The sequence below is a fragment of the Trichomycterus rosablanca genome, chromosome 15 (genome assembly GCF_030014385.1).
Source record: "Trichomycterus rosablanca isolate fTriRos1 chromosome 15, fTriRos1.hap1, whole genome shotgun sequence".
In the NCBI taxonomy this organism is placed as follows: Eukaryota; Metazoa; Chordata; class Actinopteri; order Siluriformes; family Trichomycteridae; genus Trichomycterus; species Trichomycterus rosablanca.
The window spans coordinates 6,673,556-6,698,638 of NC_086002.1; the positions used below are offsets into that span (position 1 = coordinate 6,673,556).

The following is a 25,083-nucleotide window of genomic DNA, read 5'->3' on the forward strand; positions in this document are numbered from 1 at the left end:
TATGTTTTAAAGCACAGCACTTATCAAGCATTAGCACGAATCAAAGCCATTGATTACACAAACTTTGCCCAGACAATTATCTTGTTAGAAAATGTGGCCGGTCCTGCGGGACTAGCTTTATGCCAGTTTTGGTCGGTCTGAAGCCTATCCCAGAAACGCTTGGCGTAAAGCAGGAACACACACCCATTATTGGGCACCAGTCCAACACAGCACACCATACACTGTCACTCAATGATGCAGACAACCACTGCCAGCCTTACCCACAACAGTAGAATTTAAAAACTGTTTTGATTGATTAGAAATCTGTAGTCATTACATCATCCTGATTAGGGTGGCTATAGGTCTGGTGCCGAAAGGTCTTGAGGAAATTGAAATTCTTCACAGTAATTCGAGGCAAGGTGCAAACCCAGGTTTTTAAGACAATGGAGATGTGAGGCACCCACAGTGTCAGTATATGATTCAATTGTTTTTTTAATTATTTATACACAGATGAGGATGGACGAGTGTGCCACCTACAATTTTGGACTTTGAAATTTGTAAATATTTTGTAACACACAAGACACCGATCCATTGTGGGGCCTCAGCCAATCAGTCTCTATGTATGTTGGTGATGGACAGCACCTCTGTGGGTTCGATCTCTGCATCCCAGCAGTAGTGGGCTAGTGCAGTTCTCTGCTGCATTACCTATATTAGAATAATAATAATAATAATAACCTACCTGTCATGTTTTGGATTGTTTTAATTAAAAAAAAATTTAAAAATCCAGAAAAGACAGAATTGGACATCAACAATTGTACGCCATTTTACTGACCTTTTATTATTAGTTTCATTACAAAACCCAGAGTTCATGAAATCAGTACAAACTTACATTTTTGAACCTTGTTTTAGTTGTTTTCCTGGTTCTGGAATAAAGATTATAAATTGAGTAGAATCTCTATTTTATATAACACATTCAAGAGAATCTTTTTTCATCTGCTGGATGATGAGAATTGTTCTCACAGTTAAACGTTCAAATTTAAAAAGGTTACAGGTTCTAGCTTGCAGCTTCAGTTCCTTTAGACTCCACGTACTCCAGAGCTTTCTGTTTGACTGTTTGGATGCTCTCTGGTGTGCCGTGCTTCTTCTCGTAGTCCAGGAAACGCTTAAAGAAGAACTTGATCTTCTTTACAGACATGCTCAGGTTGATCACACGATCGAAAAGAGCCCTATAGAGTAAAAAGAATTAAGATTTTATGTAGGATGTGTTTCCTCAATTTTGTTTATACATTTTATTTACTCCAAGCTTAAATAATCAACTCTTTTGCAGGGCTTAAATAATACAATACTGGAAATAGACACCACCAACAATTTTTTTTCTATTATTGGCTGAATGTGAATGATTATACTTGGCATATTGATTATAAAGTTTAATTTTAATTTCATAAAAAAATACATAAAAATAAATAAAGAAATAAATTACTTTTATTATGCTAAGTCAATTATATACAGCTGAGTAAAGAGCTATCCTTAATGCAGGTCTCAAGCTGATTTCAGATCATTTAATAAAACAACAAAAATATTTAATGCATATTTCATTTTTGATGCATATTAAAAAAAAAATCTGACAGGCACGGGTGTTTCTCTTAGTTTGTAGCAGTCATTTTTGTGTCATGGATTTATAAACACAATGTGTCAAAAAGATTTTTTGCTGAGCTTTACCTGTGCTGATTAAAGGTAGGGAGGTGACTGGTGTCTGGGTGAAGTACACTTTGGTGTGCAAAGAAGTGACCCAGCAGTATGTAGGGATAGGATTAGAATGCACAGAAATGGTCGTGGTGGGAACAGATTCTAATCGCAGCTCAGCTCTGTACAGCTTATTCAGTTTCTTAATCTTTAAAACTAATATACAACCCACCTGACGTCTTTCTGTGAGCCCTGTTTCACCATCAGATCGATGAAGACAGACCACAAGTCAGTGCGTTTGGGGTAGCTGCTTAGCACCTTATCAAACATGGCCTTGGCTCGCTCAGCATTGCCATACTGGAACTCCAATCGGGCAAATTTTACTATCAAGTCCACATCTGTAAAGGAAAATGGAGTGAAAAGATATATAATTACTGTCTGGCACAGAGGTTACATAGTTTAACAATATTAAATTTGATCTTTGAATACTACATAAATTAGGAGAAAAAATAATACAAAAATAAATAAAAATTTGCACATACGCTCTTTATTGGAAAGACTTTGCAGCGCCCTCTGGAGGAGAGCATTGGCAGCGTCGCTCTGTCCCTGACGCAGCAGGAATGCACCGTAACTCTGCCAAACTGCTTTTTCCTGCCTAAATCGCTTCACCATGTTCTTATACAGGCTCTCGGCTTCCTGTGTAAAGAGAATTTACAAATAAGATTTCTTCTTTATTGCATTTGACCTACTGTACCTACTTTTACGGATACTGGGTTTGCAGATCGCTACAGAACATGCTAATCCATTACAATCAGCTGCTTTTGGTTATGTAAACACATGGATTCTCACCTTGATCTTGTTGGAGTTGGTGTAGATGTCTGCCAGCTGTTGGTAGACAGCCATGGGCTCACAGTACTGAATGGCTCGCTCAAAGACTTTCTGAAGACTCTCCTCAGTGCCGTACATGTTTTCCAGGTTGAGTAGAGCCACCCAGACATTTAGCTTCTCCTGCTCCTCTCTATAAAGTCATTAAATATATGATAACCTTATTAAAACACAACTGCCAGTATTACAGAGACAGGATTGTCTTTAGAATGATGTCCTCTGCAGTGTTCCAGACTTGATAAGCAGTATCTCATCTGCTACAACAGTTTGGATGACAAAACATCTCATGCTGAAACAGGCTATTTACAACTTGTCTAATCAGGGAATTGGAAATGACTAAACAAAGGGGAAAAAAGCTTACTGCTTTGCTAACTTGCATGTGCTATGCTGTGGTACACATGTGTGTGTACAGACACTGTATTTTAACCAACGACTCAATTGTGGTCATTATGGTCTCTCCCACCCACCTGAATGAAATGGTTTTGAGGGCTCTCTCAGCCACGGCACGAGCCTGTTCGATCTGTGTGGCCTGCAGCTGAAATGCCATGTACTGCAGCCAGAGCAGAGACGAGTCAGGGGACGAGAGCAACAACCTCTCGAACGCCTCTGTACTCTCCGGCCTCGCCGACGGTTCCATCAGCTCCGCCTCCAGTCTACTGAGCTTCAGCTCCGCATCCTTCCGCTCCTGCTCCACCTCACGGCGAGACATCTTCACAGTCTGACCAGAAGAATAAATGATCAATAATGCAAAATAGTAAAAAAAAAAAAAAAAAAAACACACATATATATGGTTCCATTCTGTATGTGTGTAAAAATGACCTTGTTCTGATCGTCCTGCTCATCGTCGCTGGACCCGTAGTCATCGTGGACAGCAGAGACTGGCTTGAGAGAGCTGAGTGCTGTGTCCCAGGAGAACTCAGAAGTTACCTGGAGCCTGCTAGGTTCTGCAGTAACTGCCCCCTGTTTAAGATAGCATCTGTTAGTACACTTCACACTGAATTACTTTCAGTCATTTAACAAAACATATAAAATATAACTTAACTATTTAATTTATTTAAAGAATAACATGATCCAGCTTGTAGGTCCCACAGCATCAAATCTGAGAGTCACTGATTTGAAACACATGATTGAACACTGAGACCTCAACTTATTATTTGAAGAAGCAGGTGAAATGAATTGCCTATAACACACTCAAGTGGAACTAGCTCAAGTGAGTCATTTACAATATGCTTATAGAAAAAAAAAAAAAACCACACCCTTTTCCAGAGCGGTGACGTCACTGAGCACCCTAGGAATGTTTAGATCACACCAAAATGGTATTTGTTGCTGTATTTGTATTTTCTAATTCCCTGAATCTTTTCACAATATTATGTCTGGTAGATGGTAAAAGACCTAAATTATTCACAATCATGTAAACAAATGTTCTTTTTTTTGTCTGATTGACAATTCTCTCACAAAATAATAAGCAATGGCCTATCTTTGTTGGCAAAAAGTGAACATTTAGTAGATCTTCCTTTTATACTCAATCATGCTTCCCTGTTCATGTTTTTAAGCTCATAACTCTAGTAATTAACCCTCATTCTAACTTTGTCCCATTTCAAAAACATGTTGCATCAAATTCCAAATTGATTCGTATGAACAAAATCCAATTAATTTATTTTGCCAAAACATTACAAGTTTTTTTCTTTGCACTTTTATTAATAACCATTTTTCAAAATCCATTTTTATGCTGTTACTATCAAATAGTGTATATGTATTATCATCAGATATTTTATTGACAGCAGACAATGGATCACCTAAAATCACAACTCAATTCTATTAAAATAAAACCATTAAACACTTATTAAAGTTTAGTAGTTAAATAAAACTTACCTTTTTCACGGTTTTATCAGTCTCCCCTTCTCTGAAATAAACCTCGACTCCACTATCGTGGTCCTCAGCTTGTGTTTTTTTCAGCTTTTTCTTTTTCTTGTCTTTTTTCTTAGGTAATTTGTTTTCTTCTTTCTTTGCTTTCTTCATTTGCTCAGCTTCCTCCTGTTAATATAAAAATGTTACCACAACTTCATCCTCTACATCAAGAGTAGACAATTAGTAACTAAATATGTTTGTTTGCTTATTAGGATTTTATCATCATGTTTTACACTTTGGTTACATTCATGACAGAAACGGTAATTACTGGTTACACAAGATTCATCAGTTCACAAGTTTAATATCAAACACAGTCGTGGCTAATTTTGTATCTCCAATTCACCTCACTTGCATGTTTTTGGACTGTGGGAGGACACCGGAGTTCCCGGAGGAAACCCACGCAGACACAGGGGGAACATGCAAACTCCACACAGAAAGGACCCGGACTGCCCCAGCTGGGGATCGAACCCAGGACCTTCTTGCTGTGAGGCAACAGTGCATAGCTAAATAATACTATGCCACCATCTACAGTAATCATCTTTTTTGTTCATGGTTTGAAGCAGACTGTAAACACGTAACCTCAGTATCTCTGTCTGAAGAAATCACTTGGATGAGTGGCGAAACGTATCTCTACAACAAACTTGTGTCCAGATGAACTGATTCAACTTTGTGGTAACCTCAGTATAAAACACTGACCTGTTTGCTCTCGGACATCTTGCGCTTCCGGCCTGTGTTCTTCTTATCGTACTTCTCTTTCTCCTTTCCTTTTAGCCGTAGTTGAAGGTTGAGGGATTCTGGGAGAATGTCGGCTTTTCCGGTGTCCTCTGGAAGCAATGAAAGGTCCACATGGCCAGTCTTTGTGTCAACACTACACATAAAGAAAGAGATTTACCAATTTTTTTATTATGTCTGCTAGATAGCAAGATAATTCATAAAATGTGTTATTTTTTACCAGCTTAATAATAATAATAATAATAATAATAATAATAATGTAAAGAATGCAAATGATATAAATAAACCCATGCTGTCTATAGCACACTTACACATTATGGCTTTAATTATAAATCTTTTTTTATAATTACATAAAAAGTATGAAATATTATAATATAATTGCATACTGAACGTAAGTGTGATACTAATAAATGTTATATTATTTTTTAACAGTGTACAACAGGAACAGGAATGTCATCCCTGACTCACGACCACAGAAGGTTATGGCATAAACTGGAATCAAACTAAGATTTCTAAATTATCAGTAAATTATTTTTATAAATAAGATTTTGGGGCTGAATCTAAAAAGACAAGAATATCATCCTAAAGTTGACACAATGTTGGTAGCAAATAATTTATTTAATATGATTGATTTTATACACCTGTTAGCAATGGGTGTGTACAAAATAGTTAGTTAATAGATTGTAATGATTTGTAATTTGTATTAGATTGTAATAATTATAAACCTATATAGGAAGTCCAAACTATACAACGTGACTAAATAAAATTAAATATTAATGCTCACACTAGTGATTTTTTACAACTTTTATACAATGATGCATTAATACTAATATTTATACTGTAAATATAAAAAATACATGAAACTAGTTGATATGGTTGAACCACGGTTTGCTTGGTTAAGAGTCTAAGATTTAAAACACGACCTTCTGCTTTCAGGTGACTATTTGTGATCTACACAGCTTCAGATATGCTTACAGATCTGAAAAATTTTGGACCAGTCAGCAGCTCTGTGACCTTTAAAAGGTTAAAATGCACGCAGTGAAACTACAGCAGCAGTGCTTTACTGCAATCACACAATTAATAAATAGCTAGCTTTTTAGCAAGTGAAAATCTCTTAAGTGTACGTCTATATCATGAATGTCTGAGGCCGGCTCAGTCCTATTTGTTTTAGATGCTGTTATCTCAGTCTTTGATCAAATTGTCACAGCAGCAGTTCTTCCGGCCTCATTTCCACCTCATTTGCAGTATTAAATGAAATTAAATATTAATCAGATCAAATTTGGGAAGGAAAAAGGGAAGTTAAAGCTAGAGAGTTTTTAATAATAATAATCATCATAATAATAATGACATTTCTATTATCCTAATAATACATATTTCCTTTCCCTTTTCTTATCATTACTGTTCCAATTTTTAAACTTGAAAAAAATAAGGAAAAGAAACTATGGTTCCATAGATTGGGTGCTTCTCTGAAGAAGAGTTTGAATAGAGGAATAACAGCAGACTTGAGAAAGTGAGTGCTTTAGTTTCTAATAAATCGATTTCTTAAAAAAACTGGAAAAAAAAGCAAGACTGTTGCAGTCAAGGTGGAAAACTGGCCATGCTGTTTTACAGTAAGCCAGTGCAGTAGGAACTGCAGATGAAACATGATGCCATGGCTGAGTGTTAGAGAGAACACGGCCTGCTGGGTTTTGATTGATTTTGAGCATATGCAGCAATCTAATGCCAATGAGCGGGCACTGCAGTAGCCAAGACGGCTGAAAATGTGGATGTGTGGATGAGGTCCAAGATAATTTTAAAGTAGCAAATTATGGGTGGAGGAGGGGGCATTTCAGTAAAAGCATGTAAACCAAAATTGCATTAAACTAGACACTAATTCAGTTATCAGGTTTGTATAGACTTTAGTTTTCTCATAATGATAAAACTTTGGATCTTCATGAGCCAGTCAGTTATCGGACACCTTAGAGAAGCAGCTCTACAAGTGTTGAACCTAATGCAGAGTATTCAGAAAGTATTCAGACCCCCTGACCTTTTGCCCACTTTACTGTATTGCGCATTTGATTTTGACCTTCAGTGGCCAGGCAAAAGACACTGCTGAGTAAAGAGCATATGACAGCTTGGAGTCTGTTCAGTGGCATTCAGGACACTGACATTGACAACACTGGTGTGATGAGATGAACACTGAACTCTTTTGGCAGAACAGCAGACACTATGTCAGCTGAAAAACAGGCACTGCACATCACTGGGCTAGTAGCTTTATTACAGTGAAACACAGTGGTGGCAGTATCATGCTATAGGAGTGCATCTATAGGGGCAGGGGCAGGAAGACTGGTAAAAAAAGGAGGGACAGATGAAAGCATCCAAATACCTAAACATCCTTGTCAAAAAACCTCCCCCCCAGCACACACAAACTTGGACGGGGTGACGGTTTAACTTTCAGCACAACAATAACCCCAAAGCATACAGCCATAGCTATACTGGGTCTAAAGTGGTCCAGACTATGCCCCGACTTAAACCCTGTTGAACATGTAAAGAGACCTGAAGATGACAGTTTACAGACACTCTGCATCCAATCTGACAGAGTTTGAGAGAATCTGATATGATGAATCGGTTAAACAGCCTAAATCCAGGTGTAACTTTTAGATATGTAACTAAGATGTAATACTTGTCAAAGGGGCTTCAACAAAATACTGAATAAAAGGTCTGGATAGTTCTGTGAATAAAAGACTTGGATGGATGGATGGATGGATGGATTGATGGATGGAGGGTGAGAGAGAGAAATAAGGATAGTATGATGTAGATAAAATGAGATTTAGTATCACTGCAATATTAGTAAATGTGCTGCCATAGCAAGCTACCTTTGAATTTAATAGAGAGAGAGAGAGAGAGAGAGAGAGAGAGAGAGAGAGAGAGAGAGAGAGAGAGATATGAATGGATGAATAGATACATAGATGAATTGGATGGATTTGTTTTTTAAATGTATAGTATTATGTTTTAATAAGGAGCAGAAACTGGAGACCTAAACAAGATTCCTATAGCACACGCTCTCTCATGGCTGTTTTTTAATCCAGTCATAATGAGGAAATAGAAATACTGCCAGATACCCTTATCACATTACAACATCCAGACCTATAAGGCACCCTACTGTCTGTGCAGAGTCTTACTGGAGTACTTTGGTGGTGAGCAGTGCATTCTGGGAGATGTGCTCTGAGAACATGTCAGGGTCATTCACAAAGAAGTTAGTGGAGTGCTGGAACAGGACTCTTCCCGTAATCGTTCTCGATAACCTTTAACAAACAAAAGAGCAGCCGTAAGAATTGGTCAAAATGAACAAACACACAAACTGATGGAATATTTTATACACACTGTACATAAAGGTGTAGGTAGAATTTTGACTCAAGCAGTTACAAGAACTACAGCAGCAGGTTGTTTTCTCATTCACAACCACTTGTTGAGTGTTTTCTCAGTCTTTTTATGCTTACTTTTTTATTACATTGTTTTACACTGCAGATACACTAAATAAGCAAATGTATTTGGACATGCATCCATAAGTGAAGTCTAAAGGCATGGGCTGTGGAGGAACTCTTTTGCCTTCACAAAGCCCTGACCTCAACCCCACTTCTGGTCCAAAATAGGGGCCTGACATCACAAATACGTGAATACATTTTACTTTTACAGACAGACAAGTCTAAAATCTTAATCTAAAGCCTTTCCAAAAAGGGTGGTGGGTTGGTGGTTGTCATAAAATTTCCAACAAGGTCACTGTCAGGTGTCCACATACTTTTGGCTAACAGTGTATATTCAATTTATTTGCAACTGTAAACACAGTTAAAAGTGACCAATGCACCATTAACATATGATATGAAGTTTATGCTCCCAGGTAAAATGTCATTACAAAAAAACAAACAACAGGTCAGTACCTCATGAATATACCATTTTGTCCAACGTTCTTCACATAGCCTTGGATAATCTGTCCCTCTTCAAGGTCTGAGACAGAATTGATTTCTGCGTCTTTGACTGGCATGTTCTTCCCAGCATGGATTCTACACACAAGAAGTGTTGATTCAAATTAAAACAGAAAGCTGTGGTTTAAAATGTTATTTCACAGATATTTGATTGACAACACAAAGGAAATATATTTAATGATTTCTCAACTTTATTGATTTTTTTTTTTTTTTTTTTTTTTTTTTTTTTAAATATAGCCTAGTTTGATGTCTGGAACACACTAAAAAAAAGTTTAAATGGTCCAATGTAAGGTTGTGAAATACCAACTTTAGATCTTAAATAGGTAAACAAATTTAGATATAAAAGGAGAATTAATGAAAAGCTTAGTGACATCATTTATGAGCAGAAATAGATTTGAGGTTTGTCATTTTATTAACAAAAACCTGCATAAGTGAATAGCACAACAGCTTACGGCACAACACCTTTTTTCCTTTAAACTGAACTGCATTAAAAACAAACATGCTTTCGTAATAGACTGATGCAGCAAGAAAATATGCATTGTGCTTTAACAAGTCCACGTTTTAAACTTGTACCAAGTTTAAACACCAGTGTCATATCAAGGCTGATTAGGAAAATTCACAACTATTAAAACCGGTGTTCTCACTTCCCAAACATTTACACCATTCCTAACATTTTGGAATGTGTTGCAGCCATTAAAAGAATTTGCAAATGATTGCTGTGTTTTTATTTACATATTTCTACTGACCCAGGAATAAAACTGACTCAAAAGTAGGTTTATGTCCACCAGTAAGTCTACCAGGCCAAGTGCTACCATGGTAGGGATATTTTCACCCTTTTCCCTACAATTTGGATACATCTAAAGCACCTCTGTCAAAACTCTAATCAGCTTGTGCATTTTATATTTGGCCTAAATTTTCTTCAAACGTGCTTTAGGCTAAAGTCATGCAAATAAGAAGTCTAGCGCTTGATTTAATCTGCCACCTGACAGCTGTGTATGAACAACTAACTGCTTAAGGTTACCTGGACAGACGCAGAGACATGTGGAACTTTCCACCTTCCTCCCCGATAACACAGCATCTGAAAATGCAAAAGAAATCAGCTGTATAAAATACACCTCTTATTCCTTTTGTATATCTTCCTCTTATTAAAGTTTTTATTTGTCTTGTTGTTAAATATTGTTACGTAACACCATAAAACAAAATGTTACACAGGGAAGGACATATGACTAAATCCAGCTGTGAAAGTGAAAATGATTTACCTGTAAATAAAGAGACAAATATCAAGCAAAATATTTTGACTAAAACTAAAAGCCTGTGGGTAACAAAGTATGAATATTTGATGAAATCAGGTGTGTGTGTGTGTGTGTGCGTGTGTTTCGTGGGAGGGGGGTGTTAAATGACCATCAATAGACATTTATATGTTACTTACCTGACCACCTGGCCTTCTTTGTACTGCTGCAGTGGATTCTCAGTGTAGGTGTCAGACAGATCAGTTATAGAAGCCGAGCCAAAATTCCTAAATGGCAGTTTCAGAATCAGGCCCTTGTAGGGGCAGATTTTCGACACCATCCCCATGGTAACAACCCCCTGTTCAAGAGTGTGCATACCTATTGAAACAGTACACAATGCGGTCACCCATGGGTTAACATGATCATACCAGGAGGTGCGTGTTTATTCACTCGGCACTGGAGATGTTAGCATGTTCTGGTACCAGTAATACTGTGTATTCAAACTCATTGTGAACTTCTCTCTATAGTGAGAGTTACTGCTACATCAGCTTGATCTGATTGACTGCATGCTGCGTGCTTGTTTAATAATGTTTAATAATTTAAGCATCTTTTACAAAATCTGTTTAAATACCAGGGTATATGTACACAGCATTATACCATGTAGCACATTTTCCAAACATGAATGAATGGTACACTCTACAAGCTGGCACCAGATCTGGTATTTTTAGATTAGCATGCATGTCTTTTCTGCTATATGTTCCATTACTAAATAATAACCCAACTTATTTCACATAACAAATCATGCAACACTTTGATGTGTTTACAGCCCTGATTCTTAAGACATCTGGATTTGGTTTGTATGTTATTACAGTCACAGAGTGTAACAGAAAAATTCAACTGAAAACTGAAATAATAGGTGCAGAAATAAAAAAGAACTTAACTGGTGTTCAGTATCTAGGGAGTTAAACCAGATGTTTCTTTTTTTAATCAAGCAATTTAAAGCTAAGCTTTCTGAATGTTACCTGTAAGGGAAAGCCTGAGGCGCTGTGGCTGTTTGGTACAGACTCCAACAACCTTAGCAGAGACACACTGACCGAGCTTAAAGAGCTTTTGTGGGTGAACGGCTTCCTGCAACACACAGTAATAAGGTCATGGGTAAGGAAATTTTTTCATGTGAATATAAGCTATATATAAACTTTAAAATACCCAGGCATGCTAAACATTTAACTGTAGATTTGTATAGAAAATCTGGTGAACTGAGGATTACATATAGACACTTAAGGGAAAAACAATATAATATCTTGATGATGTATGAATATAATGATGTAAGATTTCTAAGAGGGGTTATGCTCATGATTCATGCTTTTCTTAAAAGCCCTGTGTCCAAAAATAATCTGCATATAAGGGTGGACGGAGGCACCAGTGGACATTTTTTAATCTTGAGATTGCAAATATGCAATTATTTCAACAGACTACTTATGAAATATGTACATTTACATCTACTTACAATTGTAACCAATTACAGTGCAAACAATTAAGGCTTAAGGGTCCTGCTGAGTGGCCCAACAGTGTCACCTAGATGGTGGTGGGGCTTAAACCAGCAACCACCCAATTACTAGTCCAGTACTTTAAGAGCTCACTCCCCTGCTCTCTTTTAAATAATCCAGACTACCAGTCCAGACTACCAGTCCAGTGAAAACAGATAACTCACCCGCGGTTTACTGATCATAGCCAGCAGCTCTACAGATCCAGTGACATTCGGAGACACAGCAAGCTCTAGACATTTAGCCTCTGGCACATACTGCAAGAAAGCAGAAGTGTCAATCATAAAATGTTTAAAATTAAACACAGTTTCAAACAGGCACAAATACGGACACACTTTTCTTACTTTTGATACATAACACACGAGTTCCTCTCCAGGTTTATAGTCCTCCAGTTTGGGTTCATTTTCCAGTGAGAACAAATTCTCCCCATCCAGCAGTTTACTGTAACAGAAAAAAGCAAAGCAAGTGATACACTGTGGTGCCTTACAAGTGAATAAAAACACTAACTAGTCACGTTATTAAGAACACTATGTTAATACAGTGTAGGGATCCCACTGGCTCTCAGAACAACCCTAATTATTTGTGGTATGGATTCCACAAAGATTTTGGCCCATGTTGACATAATTGAGTGATCTGAGGAGAAAAAGGGCATTTTGGACAGTCGTTTTTATTTTAGATTTCAACCATTACTGGTCTCAACTTTTACTATTACAGTATCAAATTATTTGGTTTACAAACCACTGTTTATTATAGGACAATAATTAAAGGGTAGTTAAGGCTCTGTACCTTGGGAGAAGTGTAAGTTCAGGTGAAGTGAACACAAAGTTGGGATGTGTGATGGGGAGATACCTGTTGAACAACAACAACAACAAAAAACACACAGGCAGACCATATTAAAAAGAAATGCAATTTATTTGTAATTATTTAGACACATATGATATCATTTTCTGCCCCAAAATACCAGAACACTTACTTGTGGCTGCGGACCTCTCGACCACCAATGACTCTTCCCTTTACTTCAGTTCCAGCCTTCAGCGATGAAGTAGGAAAGCTTCCCACTTTGGGTGATTCAGAAATCTGGGACACGTGCACCGTCCCCGTGATCCCGTCCGGTAAAGTCACCAGCACACATGCGGGTTTGACCGACCTGACCAGCGCGGTTACCAAGTCTCCTACCTTGTGTGTGTGTTTTTCACCTTTGCACTCAGACGTTCTGCGTTCGCGTTTGGCCGTTACAAGCTGCCAATTTACGAGAGCTCGTCCACCCAAATGTTCGCTGTTAGGCTCGATAACAGTCACAGCCAAGTCTCGACCCACAGACAGCTGTTCTGATTCAAAACGGAATGTTTCGTTCGGATGAGTGGTCACAGGGACTACGGTCAGGTGACCGGCGTCACCCAGTGACACGACGGCAAAGTCTTTGTCTGCAAACTGGACAGTCGCGGTGTGCTGAGAGCCTTCCTTCAACTGGAGAAAAACAGAGGATATAGGGTCAGATGTACAGAGATAAAAAACTGTCTGTTCACTACTGAAGTGTCAAAATACTGACACCACCTCTGGTATTGCAATAATTTAAGGCTATGAATTGCCGTACGTGGGTTAAGATGCAGTCAAAATGGTTAAAAGTTAGTGTTTCTTATTTGCATCTTTATAAAAGATTATACATCCTGGATATTTTATTCTAAATGTTTTAATATTTTCTAATTTTTAAATAATAAAGTTTCAAAGCACCCAAAGCCAAACAGAAATTTTAAAATGAAGATTAAAAATGAAAATAAATGCACATTTTCTGTAGAACACAGCTTTAACCCTCATGTTCTGTTTGGAGTCCCTGAGACCCCAGAGCTTTGAACTGCTCACAAAATATCCTTATTTCTTTTTCAATCAGCCTGATACTTGATGACTTTTCCTAATTTTATGCAAATAAACTGCAAATTAACAATATTTATACTTATATTGTGTTCCAAACACCCCCTAATGTTTTCTTTTTACCCACACACACACTGGGGTCTCTGAGACCCCAAATACCAAGGCAGTAATGTCATTGTCAACAGAACACAAGGGTTAATTAAGCAGAGGAAATAAACCCAAAAACAATACTCAGTTTATTTTATGTGGGTTTAGTTTTATGTCACGTTAAGCGAAACAGGCCTCTTAATGCAATTACATAAATATGTGATGTGGAAAGCCAGTGATGTCGCCAATTATAAGAAACACTAATTAAAATGTATCTGTGATTAAATATTTATAGTTGATTAATTCATTAGCAAAGAAACAAACACCCACGGCTCTGTATCTTCCTACCTTTTTCCTCTTCCCTGTAAGTTTATTCAAGAGGGACACATGCACCTCAGAGGTCAAAAGATCCACGTGCAGCACCACGGCATTGACCTGGCTGTCCGGAGTGGTGTCGACATCTATAACGATTTATTACATATTTAAAGAACTGTTGATATTAAAATCAGTAAATGAAACAGCAGTACAAACTGTACAAGGTCTAAAAGGTATACAAGTGTATCATCTTTACAGCTGAACTCATGTTGAACTGAAACAGATCGGAGTGAATCGCTACCTGCTGAGTGGTACTTGGAGGCCACCAAGGTAACATCACAGAGCTGATCTGAGATCAGGGTTACTGAGCCGTCCTCTCTGACCTCTCCGACGGTCACCTTGAGTTTATCTCCTAATGACACTGACAGTTGCGGTAGCAAATCTGAATCACCTGAAAGAAAATATACATATTATTTAAAAATACATTTTATAACAGTGTGTTGTTTGGGACACAGCACAGTGGTTAAAGGCAGAAGGTAGCTGCTTAAGAAATTTCTGGAAACATTAGCATTAGCAGTCTCTACCTCTTGAGATCCTCATATCGCACAAAGTTCTCCTTTCACGCTGACCCTGGATCAGTCTGGCCTGGGCCTCACTTCCTTCCCAGCTCACCTCCGACACCTTTAGGCTGATCAGGAACCTGCGCTTCTCCTGGTCCAGGTTGGTTATCTTGGCCAGCACCGTCTGTCCTATTTCAAACACCCCAACTGTCTCTGTGATGAACCTATCACTCATGGCCTAAAAAGAGATGCATATTTAACAGCAAATAGATAAATATAAAGGGTTGGGGGGGTGCATCCAAAGAGAAATTACTGGCAAATATCTACACCAAAGCTTAAAGCTAATATATAAATGTATGACGTTTTGCATGTTAAGCAGTGACTTACAGATTTAGGCACGAGGCCAAACAGACCATGAGGAAAGTCAACAAAGACGCCGTAGGGCATGATGCTCTTCACCCAGCCAACCATCACCATCCCCACCTCCAGCTCGGAGAAAGACGAGACCAAGTTTCCTGCTTCCAAAGCCGCTGTCAGCAACGGCTTCTTACTGAGAGCCTGAGTTTGACTTGGTTAAAGGACAAATGTTTTTTGACAATGCGCTCCTACTCCTGCTCAAGCATGTACTTCAGTAACCTCTTTGTCCTAAATCAAGGTCACAGTGTAAGCAGAGCCTATCCCAGAAACACTGGGTATAGGGCAGGAATACAGCCTGGACTAAGCGGTAGCATCACACATCACTAATTAACACCAGTGTACATGATGAGTAATTTAGAGCAGTAGATCCACCAACTGGTATAAACCACATGAGCAAAAGTAAGAAGAAACCTGACCAAGCGCTTGTAAGACATTTTATTCCACCACTAGCATAAAAACAAATCGAGTGCAAAAGGATACGATTCTTTGTTTGTTCTTGCTGAGACACATAACATTAGAGATGGTATCTCCCTCCTCTATGCTTTCCCACAGCAGAGGACTGTTGGTCACATGGTCAGAGAGGTGCACCGTGGGTAGAATAGCAGGGACCTCCTCTGGAAGAATGGACACCTCTAGACCAGTCTGGTTTTTATTGAGCACCCTCACTTCCACTTTCTGGAAAAAAAGAAAAACAAATAATATTGAATTGTCATCTATAAAATATATTTAAATTTATTGATTCATTTTTACTTATTCATTCACTTTATTCTGGTCAAGGTCTTGGTGAATTAACCCAATGTTTTTTTGTTTGTTTATTAGGATTTTAACATCATGTTTTATACTTTTGGTTACATTCATGACAGAAACGGTAGTAACTCATGTCATGGACAATTTAGTGTCTCCAATTCACCTCACTTGCATGGCTTTGGACTGTGGGAGGAAACTGGAACACCCAGAGGAAACCCACACGGACACGGGGAAAACATGCAAACTCCACACAGAAAGGACCCAGACCGCCCCACCTGGGGATCAAACCCAGGACCTTTTTGCAGGGGAAGTGGGGTAGTCATTAAGTATACTGCCAGTGGATTACACAGGCTGGACACATAGACCAAGTAAAGCATGGTGAAGGGCTTCTTAAATTCTGAATGGCCCTGAAGAGTGTCCACATGTTTGTTTATTTCTTTTTCAGAGCTCATTTAAAATTTGATTAGAGGCAGGGTTTATATGACAAGAGCAGATTAAACTTTGTTGAATTTTATAGGGTGGGGTACATCTAAAACCCACACCTGCCATCTCCCATCATCTACTGAGGTTTCTACTACTACTACTACTACTGGAAGTTATGGAGAAGTTATTTGCCCGGGGTACACATACTTTTACAGTTTGGACTGTGAATAACGATAATAATCAGCAGTCAGGATTCTGGATTTGGAAAATTAAATGATGCCACTTTTCTTTTGTTTGGGAGCATTTTTACTATTTAGTCAGGCCAAGAAAGTTCAAACCATTCATTTATACTGATAGTCAAAACATTAAGACTATGGTCCTAATGTTTTGGCTTATATGTTTACATTGTAAGAAAAGTGCTAGGTTAAAAACTACCTTCTTCCAACAGTATTAGTCAACTGTTGGAAGTAACACAGAGGCCAATTCAGTACTCAATTCACACTTATTTTAAAATATACAACACTTCATCAAGGACTCTCTAAATTCTAAAAACTGATAAGCCTGATTTTGCATTGCAAAACACAAAGAAAGTTGAGGGATGCTTCACCTTTCCAATTTCAAAATCGAACTTTGCACTCTGGATACTCTCGATATCTCCACGAGTCACTGCTTTTAAGGAGAGGAGCAGTCTTTCGTTTTCAGGGTCACATTTCAACACTTTGGCTTTAACAACCTGTTTAAAAATGAAAAGAATAAAATTTCATTAAAGGTAACTGAGCACAAATGAATGAATAAATGAATGATTCCACTCCAAGAAAATAGAAAACATTATACACTTATTACAAGTCAGTCACCAGCTTAGCACTTCTGCTTAATAAGACATTATTAACTAAATATAAATCTGTCTTTACATGGAGTTAGTAACCATATAAAACGTTTTTAACTAATTTAAGCATTTAGTCCATTTTATTTTCAATGAAAGTTCATTTCCTGACCTGTCCAACATAAAAGAGACTCTGCGGGTTCAGCGTTGGCTCCATGGTCAGCTCCTGCGTCGGCACCAGGCCCTTGACTTCGCCGAAAAACCTCACAACGCAGCCGAAGTCTTTGATGCAGACGATGAAGCCGTGGGAGACGAGGCCGACCCGGGCGTCTGCATAAGTGAGGAAGAGAGGGAGCGGAGTCTCCAAAAGGGCCTTCTTCTTGGTTAAAATGATCTTTCTGTGTGCCAGGTCCACTGATAAAACCTACAGACAGATAAATACATGAGTGCATTTTCAATCTGCAATTCAAAAAATTCAAAGGAAATAGAGCTCAAATCTAAGCACAACAAAAGAATGTTTATGGCCTCCTTTGACAACAAAGATAAAGCCTAATTTATGCGACTATTGAAACCAGTCCTTCTCTGAACCAAAAGCAGCAACAAAAAAATGGCATTACATTTACATTTTCTGCATTTAGCAGACGCTCTTATCCAGAGCGACTTACAAACTTAATTTGTCCTTTTGGTGACAGCATTAGAAGTAATGTAAGCTACATGCAGCATACACACCCTGCACTTGACCCTGAATCCCTGCTTAAACTTCTTCTCAGGGTTGTTGAGGATGACATCAGCAAGATGAATTCTGGGAACGAGGCCCTTAATGTGGTCCGAAATCTTCACATGCATACCGTACCTCTCCAGCCTCTGTACAGAGCACTGAAAACACACACAGCAAGACTTTACAATCAGAATCTCACATTTCCTGAACAATGTGTGTTTTATTGTTTTATTGGCTGCAGGTTTCAGTTTTCTTTACCTCAACGATGGCTCCTGGTTTAATATCTTGATAGCTGAAGAACATTGCTTCAATCGTTTTCCTTTTTAAAAAAATTACGTTGAAAATGAGACATGAATTATACAGTGGATTTAGAAAGTATTTAGATCCCTTGACCTTTCTGCACAATTGCAACTAATTTGCAGAAAACATGAAAACTTTATTATTGTTGAAGATTATAATATCTTAATAATATGAAGATTATATAGACTAATATCCCATCAGTGCATTTTTCCAATTCGAATTTACACACTATGTTTCGACAGCATATCAGGTGGGTGGTTTTGATATTATGGCTGATTGGTGTGTACATGCACATTATTATAACTGAATTATAAGGCTGTAAATAGAGTTATAATGGCTGTACATGTAAATGGAGCCACTGATACAAATACAGACACACACTCACTTGCGCAGTGTGGCCATGTAGATTTGCTCCATGGGGCTGTAGTCGATGATTCTCAGTTTGTGTTCAGGCTGGGCCAGCAGTCTGTTAGGGTTGAACTCTTTACTGTGCTCCATAAGTTGGGTTTTCTGCAAGATCAAAGACAAATATCAAAGGTTTGTTGCTTGAATTAAATAAAAATACAATATTCTCAACAGAAAACTGGATCTGGTATCAATTTCACACAGAGCAGAAATGTAAAGCTTACCTCATTAACCCAATATGCACTTAAAATGTACCTACCGATATACTTTATGGCCAAAAGTATACGGACACCCCTCCCTACATTTGAATGTATGTGTTTGTAACACCCATTGTCAACTGGAATAAAAAATTTACTACAATAAATAACTTGTGGGCTTATAACTTCCTTTTGGAGAAACACCATCCATATGGTCGCCAGTCAGAGACGACTTGACAGCACTTTATAATAATAACAACAATGAGGCGCCTGGGTGGTGCAGCAATCCATTAAGCTAAATTTAAACCCGGATCTCAGACTGGCTTTCAGTCGTCTGGCCGTCTACACACACATGCAATTGGCTATGTCCGAGGGGAGGATAAGCAAACACTCGTCCAGGGTATTCCTGCCTTGTACTTAGTGCTTCCTGGTGGAACCAAACAAGCTGTAATACTCACCAGGACAAAGCAGTTAATAAAAATTTAATTAAAACAAAATAATGGAGTTTGGAATTGTTAAGGTGAGACTGTGCAGGAATCTTTGTATATAAAATAAATGAGCTGCCTCACGTGCACAAAGGCGCTGGTTCCGTCCGGCAGCTCCATTATGGCTCCAGAGTAATGATGTACGGTTACCATCTTGCAACCTTGCAGGACCTCCCCTACACGCTCACTTGTTACATTCTCCAGCATGTTGTCCAGCGAGGGCAGAAGGTGGCTGCGCACAGAAAGACCCACCAGACGAGAGGAAGAGTCCACATAAAGAATACGAGCCTTCACCTAAACACGATAAAAATGCTCAGGTTAAAAAAGCAACACTCAATATGAACAGCGTAGTCAGTTACAAATTATTAGGGTAGATGAAAAACCCAAAATTCTCTGTTACGATGTATGAACACACTGCAATATCATTTATAGGAATTTGGTCTAATCAGCACAATATACAACATCTCGATCATTATTTAAATATTGTAGATGATACCACATCGCGCTAACTAACATTAGCCTAAGTCTGAAACAGCAGACACTAAACACATATCAAGACGTACAATATATGGCCAAAAGTATATGGGAACCAACCCATGAGCTCATTGGACATTTCGTTACGAACCATAGGCATTCACTGCCCAAGCTGTATGGCTATTTTATTTTTCCAATTTACCAATTTACACATAATCATTAGGAGGGGTGGGAATTTAGTGATTACTGCAGCTTTTGGTTTTCTGTGACTAAAACAAAAATACAAATAAATAAATACTATTTTTATGTACTATTTTTACCCATATTGGGAATCTGTGAAAAACAGTCTGCATAAAGCTTTATGTTATGATTATGCTTTTATTCATGGATTCTCACCTCATCCCCAATGTTGTATGCGACCGCTTTGTCGGGGTCAATGTGCATGAAGTCCACCACACCAGTGAAAGATGAGAGGAATGTTACAATCAGGCCATGAGGAGTCACCTACAGAGACAAAAAGCAAACATTGAGTCTATTATTATCAGGAAAATGACATTATAGCCAGGGCTGATTGTGTATGGCAGAGTTTTTCAAACCAATGAACTGCATAGTGGGAGCAATTTTGGCTAGTGTCCCTGAACTTCTATGGAAATGTACTGTTTGAGTTCAACAATATATGTGCTTACCTTTTGTACAGTTGTTTTAACCAGAAGTCCAGGTGTAAGATTGCCTAGTGTCCAGCCATGCTGGGTGTCAGCATAGGCCTGATTAACAGCCGCTGGGTCCACGGACAGACGCACCACCCGCCCCTCGTTCTTCACCTCCTCTAGTACTGCAGTCACATACTGGCCAACTTTCAGATCTGCAAAATAAAAGGTTTTACCAAATCTGCTACTGAATTCACAAACATTGGTGAACACTGATAAACCACAAAAGAATCAGAGGTAAATTAAACTTGAAGGGCATCACTGATTTCTATATACAATTTGGTCAAAACTGCTGTTCCATGAGTGCATAAAATCTTAACTGTGAAGCTACAGTATAACTGTTTGAAAAACATCTACCTATTTTGGGTGACTTGGCTTCGTTCTTTGTTTTCTCTTTGGGGAGAAAAGCTTTGGTTCCACTGACTCCAATGTCGACCAGGAAACCGTGATCCTCAACACTCTCTACGCATCCACTGAGAGTCTAGAACCAGAGATAAATGTAACACACAAAACAGAACAGTTGATGATTGAATTACCACAGGTTAAATACAGTATAATAATAATAAGATAATCTAGGGCAGAATAAACACCTTTGTCATAGATACATGTTCATGTATGCAGTACAATGAAATTCTTTAATTGCATTTCCAAGCTTCTTTGAAAGTTGGGGTCTGAGTGCAGGGGCAGCCATTGTATGGCACCCCTGGAGCCAAAAGGGTTAAAGGCCAGTCTCAACAGTGGCTGCATGGCAGAGCCGGGATTCAAACCCACAACTTTCTAATTAGTAACCCACACCTCTACCCACTAGGCAAGAAACAATATATCTAATTAAAGGGTGCTTTATTTTATGATTATTAGAACCAGACACATTCATAACATTAATATTAATATTATATAATAAATAACATGGAACACTCACTCCTGATAGCAAAACAACAATGATCAAACCTCAAAGGCCTATAAGTACAGCTTCTAAGCATCAAAACCACTGTTGGCTAATTTAGTTTACTGAATAGTTAGTTTAAACAAGCAACAGTGGATTGAAAATTGATCAAGTATTTTAACAAAACTGATACACTATACAGTTTTAATGCTTAGAAGCTGTACTTATAGGCCATATCTGCCGTTTTGTCAAATACACGTTAAATATTTTGCTATTACAATTTAATTAAATAAAAACTATGGTTAAATATCTCCTGTGAAAGTCTACCATAGCAATATCTTGCAGAGATGCCAGACTAAACTGTCCACCTATATAAAGCAACAGCATTACAAGACAACGTCAGAGGCGGATGATCACAAAGATAATGACGGTAATGACATCAATTCAGCTGCGCGGAAAAAGGCAGCGGTAAACCAATTCTGTATTCTACTGAGAAAACCAAATGGATATGAAAAAACCACAGTGACTCTCGGAACACTGAAGGATGGGAACCTCAGCTCGGAAAGCGCGTTATAGTTAGAGGAATAATGACCAAACCATTGAGAAACCTGAAGGCCCAAACAGAGGACAGCATGTTCTGAAAACAAAACAACAAAAAAAAAGCACCAACCGTATGGTTGCCAGGAATCAAAATCAACTAGACGGCACTTAGTAATAATAACACCACAACAGATCATTTCTAAATAAAGCAAAATAAACTGATGTACTCACCATGCCTGGTTTCAGAGAGCTGGAACTGAACTCTTTGTTCACAGCTTTAGGGTTGATGGAGACTTTGAGACTGAGAAAGCCCTCTTTGGATAATTCCAATGATGACACCACACATCTCACCAGCAGACCTGGAGTCAACAGGTAGGAGAGGGAGACAACGTCCTGTACAAAAGAAAATGCAGGAGCAGTTGTTCCAGGACAGAATTCTTTGCGAAATAAACAGCACAGTCTATTTATGCATGTATTTATGCACCAATCAAGTTTAAATATTCACAAGAAAGTGACATGATAAACTGAACTGATAATTATATATGCAAGGCAAAGCTAAATGTGTTATTGGCACAAATCTGAATGGAAAAAGGGGCTAAACGTTGCTGCCATTCGGGTCCACTTACCTCTAGATCAGTGCCGGAGTCTAGCGATTCACCAAGGATCTTAGTGTACGCGTCGCAGATATTGGAGATGGGAAGGAAGCCCTTGAGGCCACTCGGGAGGCCGAGGACAACCTCAAAGTCTGAGACCTCTTTCACACAGCCGAGCATTAGAGTGCCCACTTTCAAATTCTGCACAAGTACAGGAGTTCAAAATGAGACAAACTGCCAGAATTGATTATAATAAACAGAAACAACAAATATTTAAGCAACCAATGAATTGCACCATGAACGTTTTATTAACTCTAAGTTTAATTAGCTCAGAAGACAATAACTGAGATATTATATTATTATTATCATTATTATCCAGAATATTCTGTTTTCTGTTCGGGTCTTCCTCTAAATGTTTCCATCCATCTTGGTCCTGGCCGTCCTCTTCCTCTTTTACATTTAACATCTCCAAGATTCAACATGACTGTGTTCTGCAGTGAACTGATTCTTCCCATAATGCGTCCAAAATAAATTAAAGGTTTGATGTGGTCGAGAGTTTGTCTGTCTTTGCCAGCACCAAAGTTTAAAGGCATTGATATTCTTTCACCCCAACACTGAGAAAACCATAGTCTACAATTCATTTTGGAGAATAATAATAGTAATAGTAATAATAATAATAATAATAATAATAATAGTGGGCTAGTAAAAATGGTTTGCATCCCTGGAGGTGCTGATGAAAATGAAACAAAAGCAATATGTAAGATCGGATGAAATAATTTATACTTGTTTGTTGAGAAAACAGGCCCTGTAAATGATAGATCGCAGGCAAACGTACCTAGCTGTGTACAGTGGAAAAACATGATTTTCTTATGGACTCTTACCTTGGTATGTAGGATATCCACATTAGTAGTTGTGTTAAGCTTCAGACCACCTTCAGTTCTCGGTTTTTTGGTCACTTTGTCACCATCCTGTTTATGAGAAGACTTCTTCTTTTTCACAGCTGGTTCTCGAACCTGTAAGAAAATCATATCCATATGTAGCTGAATAAAAAGTGGGTCCGGCACCTACATCTATTATATGTTACGTGGAAGGTAGATGCTGTGTTAAACTACATAAAGACATTTTTATTTTATTTTATTATACATACTGTAGAGCTCTACAGTACAAGCATTTCACTGATATTTTCAGCACAAATTCAGTAAGTGTGAATGTGCACGATTATGAGAGAGGGTGATTTTTGGCAATTCCTTTATTACCACCATAATGACCACTTACCTCAAACAGATTGTCCACCTCCACATGAGGCTTCTCATGTTTAGATGCTTTTGACTCTGAAGACTTCCTAACTAGGCCACCACGGGGAAAATCCTCTTCCAAAGATGCCATGCTTTAAACGAAATCTAGACAGATGAAATGGAGCAATTGTTGAAACACACATATTAATATGAAATACTCATACTAATATGAATTTTAAAAAACAAGCAAAAAGGATAATACCACATACCAAAAAAGTGGTAAAAAGCACAAGATTCACGGTAAATTTTAAATAGTATGTTCACATAATATATATTACAAAAACATTCTTGCAGATAAACATTTTGGATACAGCACAACACAAATATTTAAAAAGTGTTAGAGGTGCATATTACAGAATCATAAAAATGCCAGCCAGAAGATCTGCCCTGTTTTTCTTATTTGTAAGCAGTTGAAGAATAAGAATAATAGAAATGCTCATCAGTGCACCTCAATGGGACAGTGGAAGCCTAGTGGGTAGTGCTAAAAGGTTGACAGTTTGAATCCCAGTTCTGCCATGCAGCCACTGTTGGGGCCCTTGAGCAAGGTCCTTAACCCTGTCTGGTAGAGGGGCGCCGTACAATGGCTGACCCTGTGCTCTGACCCCAGCTTCCAAACAAGCTGGCATATGCAAAGAAAGAATTTTGTTTCGTTACTGTACACCTGTATATGTATATATAACAAAATAAAGGCATTCTATTTTAGTCAATGGAAACCAGGGTGTAAATATAGCTGCCTTTCTGATTTCTCCAAACCATGTTAATGAAAGTCTAGTTTTAATCATCGTAGACTTGTGTAACGTCTTGATTAAACATAAAACTGTAGAAAGCAAATGATGATATAGAACGACTACACATTGAATCGTCATTATGTTCTCAGTACTGGACAACGTGTTATCATTGTCCGTGGTAATCACACACAGGCTACAAACTAGTCTACAGGCTACAAACAATCGGCCAGTCTGGTCAATTTTAAAGAGAGATTTAATAATAAGAGAATAAAATATTAACTTCTGATTGCATTAATGATCATACAGCAGCTTCAATCAGTACCAATGCTTTCTTACAGTCAGCTGCATGTTTACACACGTCGTCCCTGCTACACTCACACATGTACACACTCTCAATATGTAATGATCAGAAAACTCACTCGAAACACAATAAACAGCCTGTTTAACCATTTACTTACGTTTCTGATGATTATACTAGATCAATACTGTGGAGTTGTTCCTTCATTCACACACACATGTTCCTCTCAGCACCGCGCCATGTTGGCCACACGGAAACCTACAAGGCAAGGCAAGTTAAAGACAAGTAACCAATAGG

The 25,083-nt window shown here is 38.2% G+C and overlaps 1 protein-coding gene across 1 annotated transcript; it reads right to left on the bottom strand.

Annotated features, from left to right (window-relative positions):
* Positions 1 to 791: 791 nt before the first annotated feature.
* pdcd11 (programmed cell death 11) lies at positions 792 to 25,030 on the bottom strand. Its single transcript, XM_063009680.1, has 36 exons — positions 24,947 to 25,030; positions 23,741 to 23,865; positions 23,347 to 23,478; positions 22,499 to 22,666; positions 22,104 to 22,265; positions 20,807 to 20,930; positions 20,429 to 20,604; positions 20,139 to 20,246; positions 19,353 to 19,562; positions 18,567 to 18,691; positions 18,140 to 18,200; positions 17,893 to 18,039; positions 17,336 to 17,587; positions 16,948 to 17,073; positions 15,651 to 15,845; positions 15,141 to 15,311; positions 14,778 to 14,991; positions 14,495 to 14,644; positions 14,227 to 14,339; positions 12,896 to 13,389; positions 12,709 to 12,771; positions 12,267 to 12,363; positions 12,090 to 12,179; positions 11,401 to 11,506; positions 10,579 to 10,756; positions 10,171 to 10,227; positions 9,105 to 9,227; positions 8,349 to 8,471; positions 5,152 to 5,323; positions 4,420 to 4,581; positions 3,367 to 3,507; positions 3,015 to 3,265; positions 2,512 to 2,680; positions 2,205 to 2,358; positions 1,895 to 2,060; positions 792 to 1,205 (listed from the first exon to the last, which is right to left on the bottom strand). Exons 2-36 carry the CDS (start codon positions 23,849 to 23,851, stop codon positions 1,034 to 1,036), a joined length of 5,463 nt encoding a protein of 1,820 aa, XP_062865750.1. The 5' UTR covers positions 23,852 to 23,865; positions 24,947 to 25,030; the 3' UTR covers positions 792 to 1,033.
* Between the last annotated feature and the right edge of the window lie 53 nt (positions 25,031 to 25,083).

Excerpts from the sequence above, each read along its gene's own strand:
- pdcd11 (XM_063009680.1), bottom strand. The coding sequence starts at position 23,851 with ATGGCATCTTTGGAAGAGGATTTTCCCCGTGGTGGCCTAGTTAGGAAG. Across the intron at positions 17,074-17,335 it reads GTCTCTTTTATGTTGGACAG|GTTGTTAAAGCCAAAGTGTT; the intron begins GTCAGGAAATGA and ends ATTTTTAAACAG. Across the intron at positions 4,582-5,151 it reads AGATGTCCGAGAGCAAACAG|GAGGAAGCTGAGCAAATGAA; the intron begins GTCAGTGTTTTA and ends TTATATTAACAG.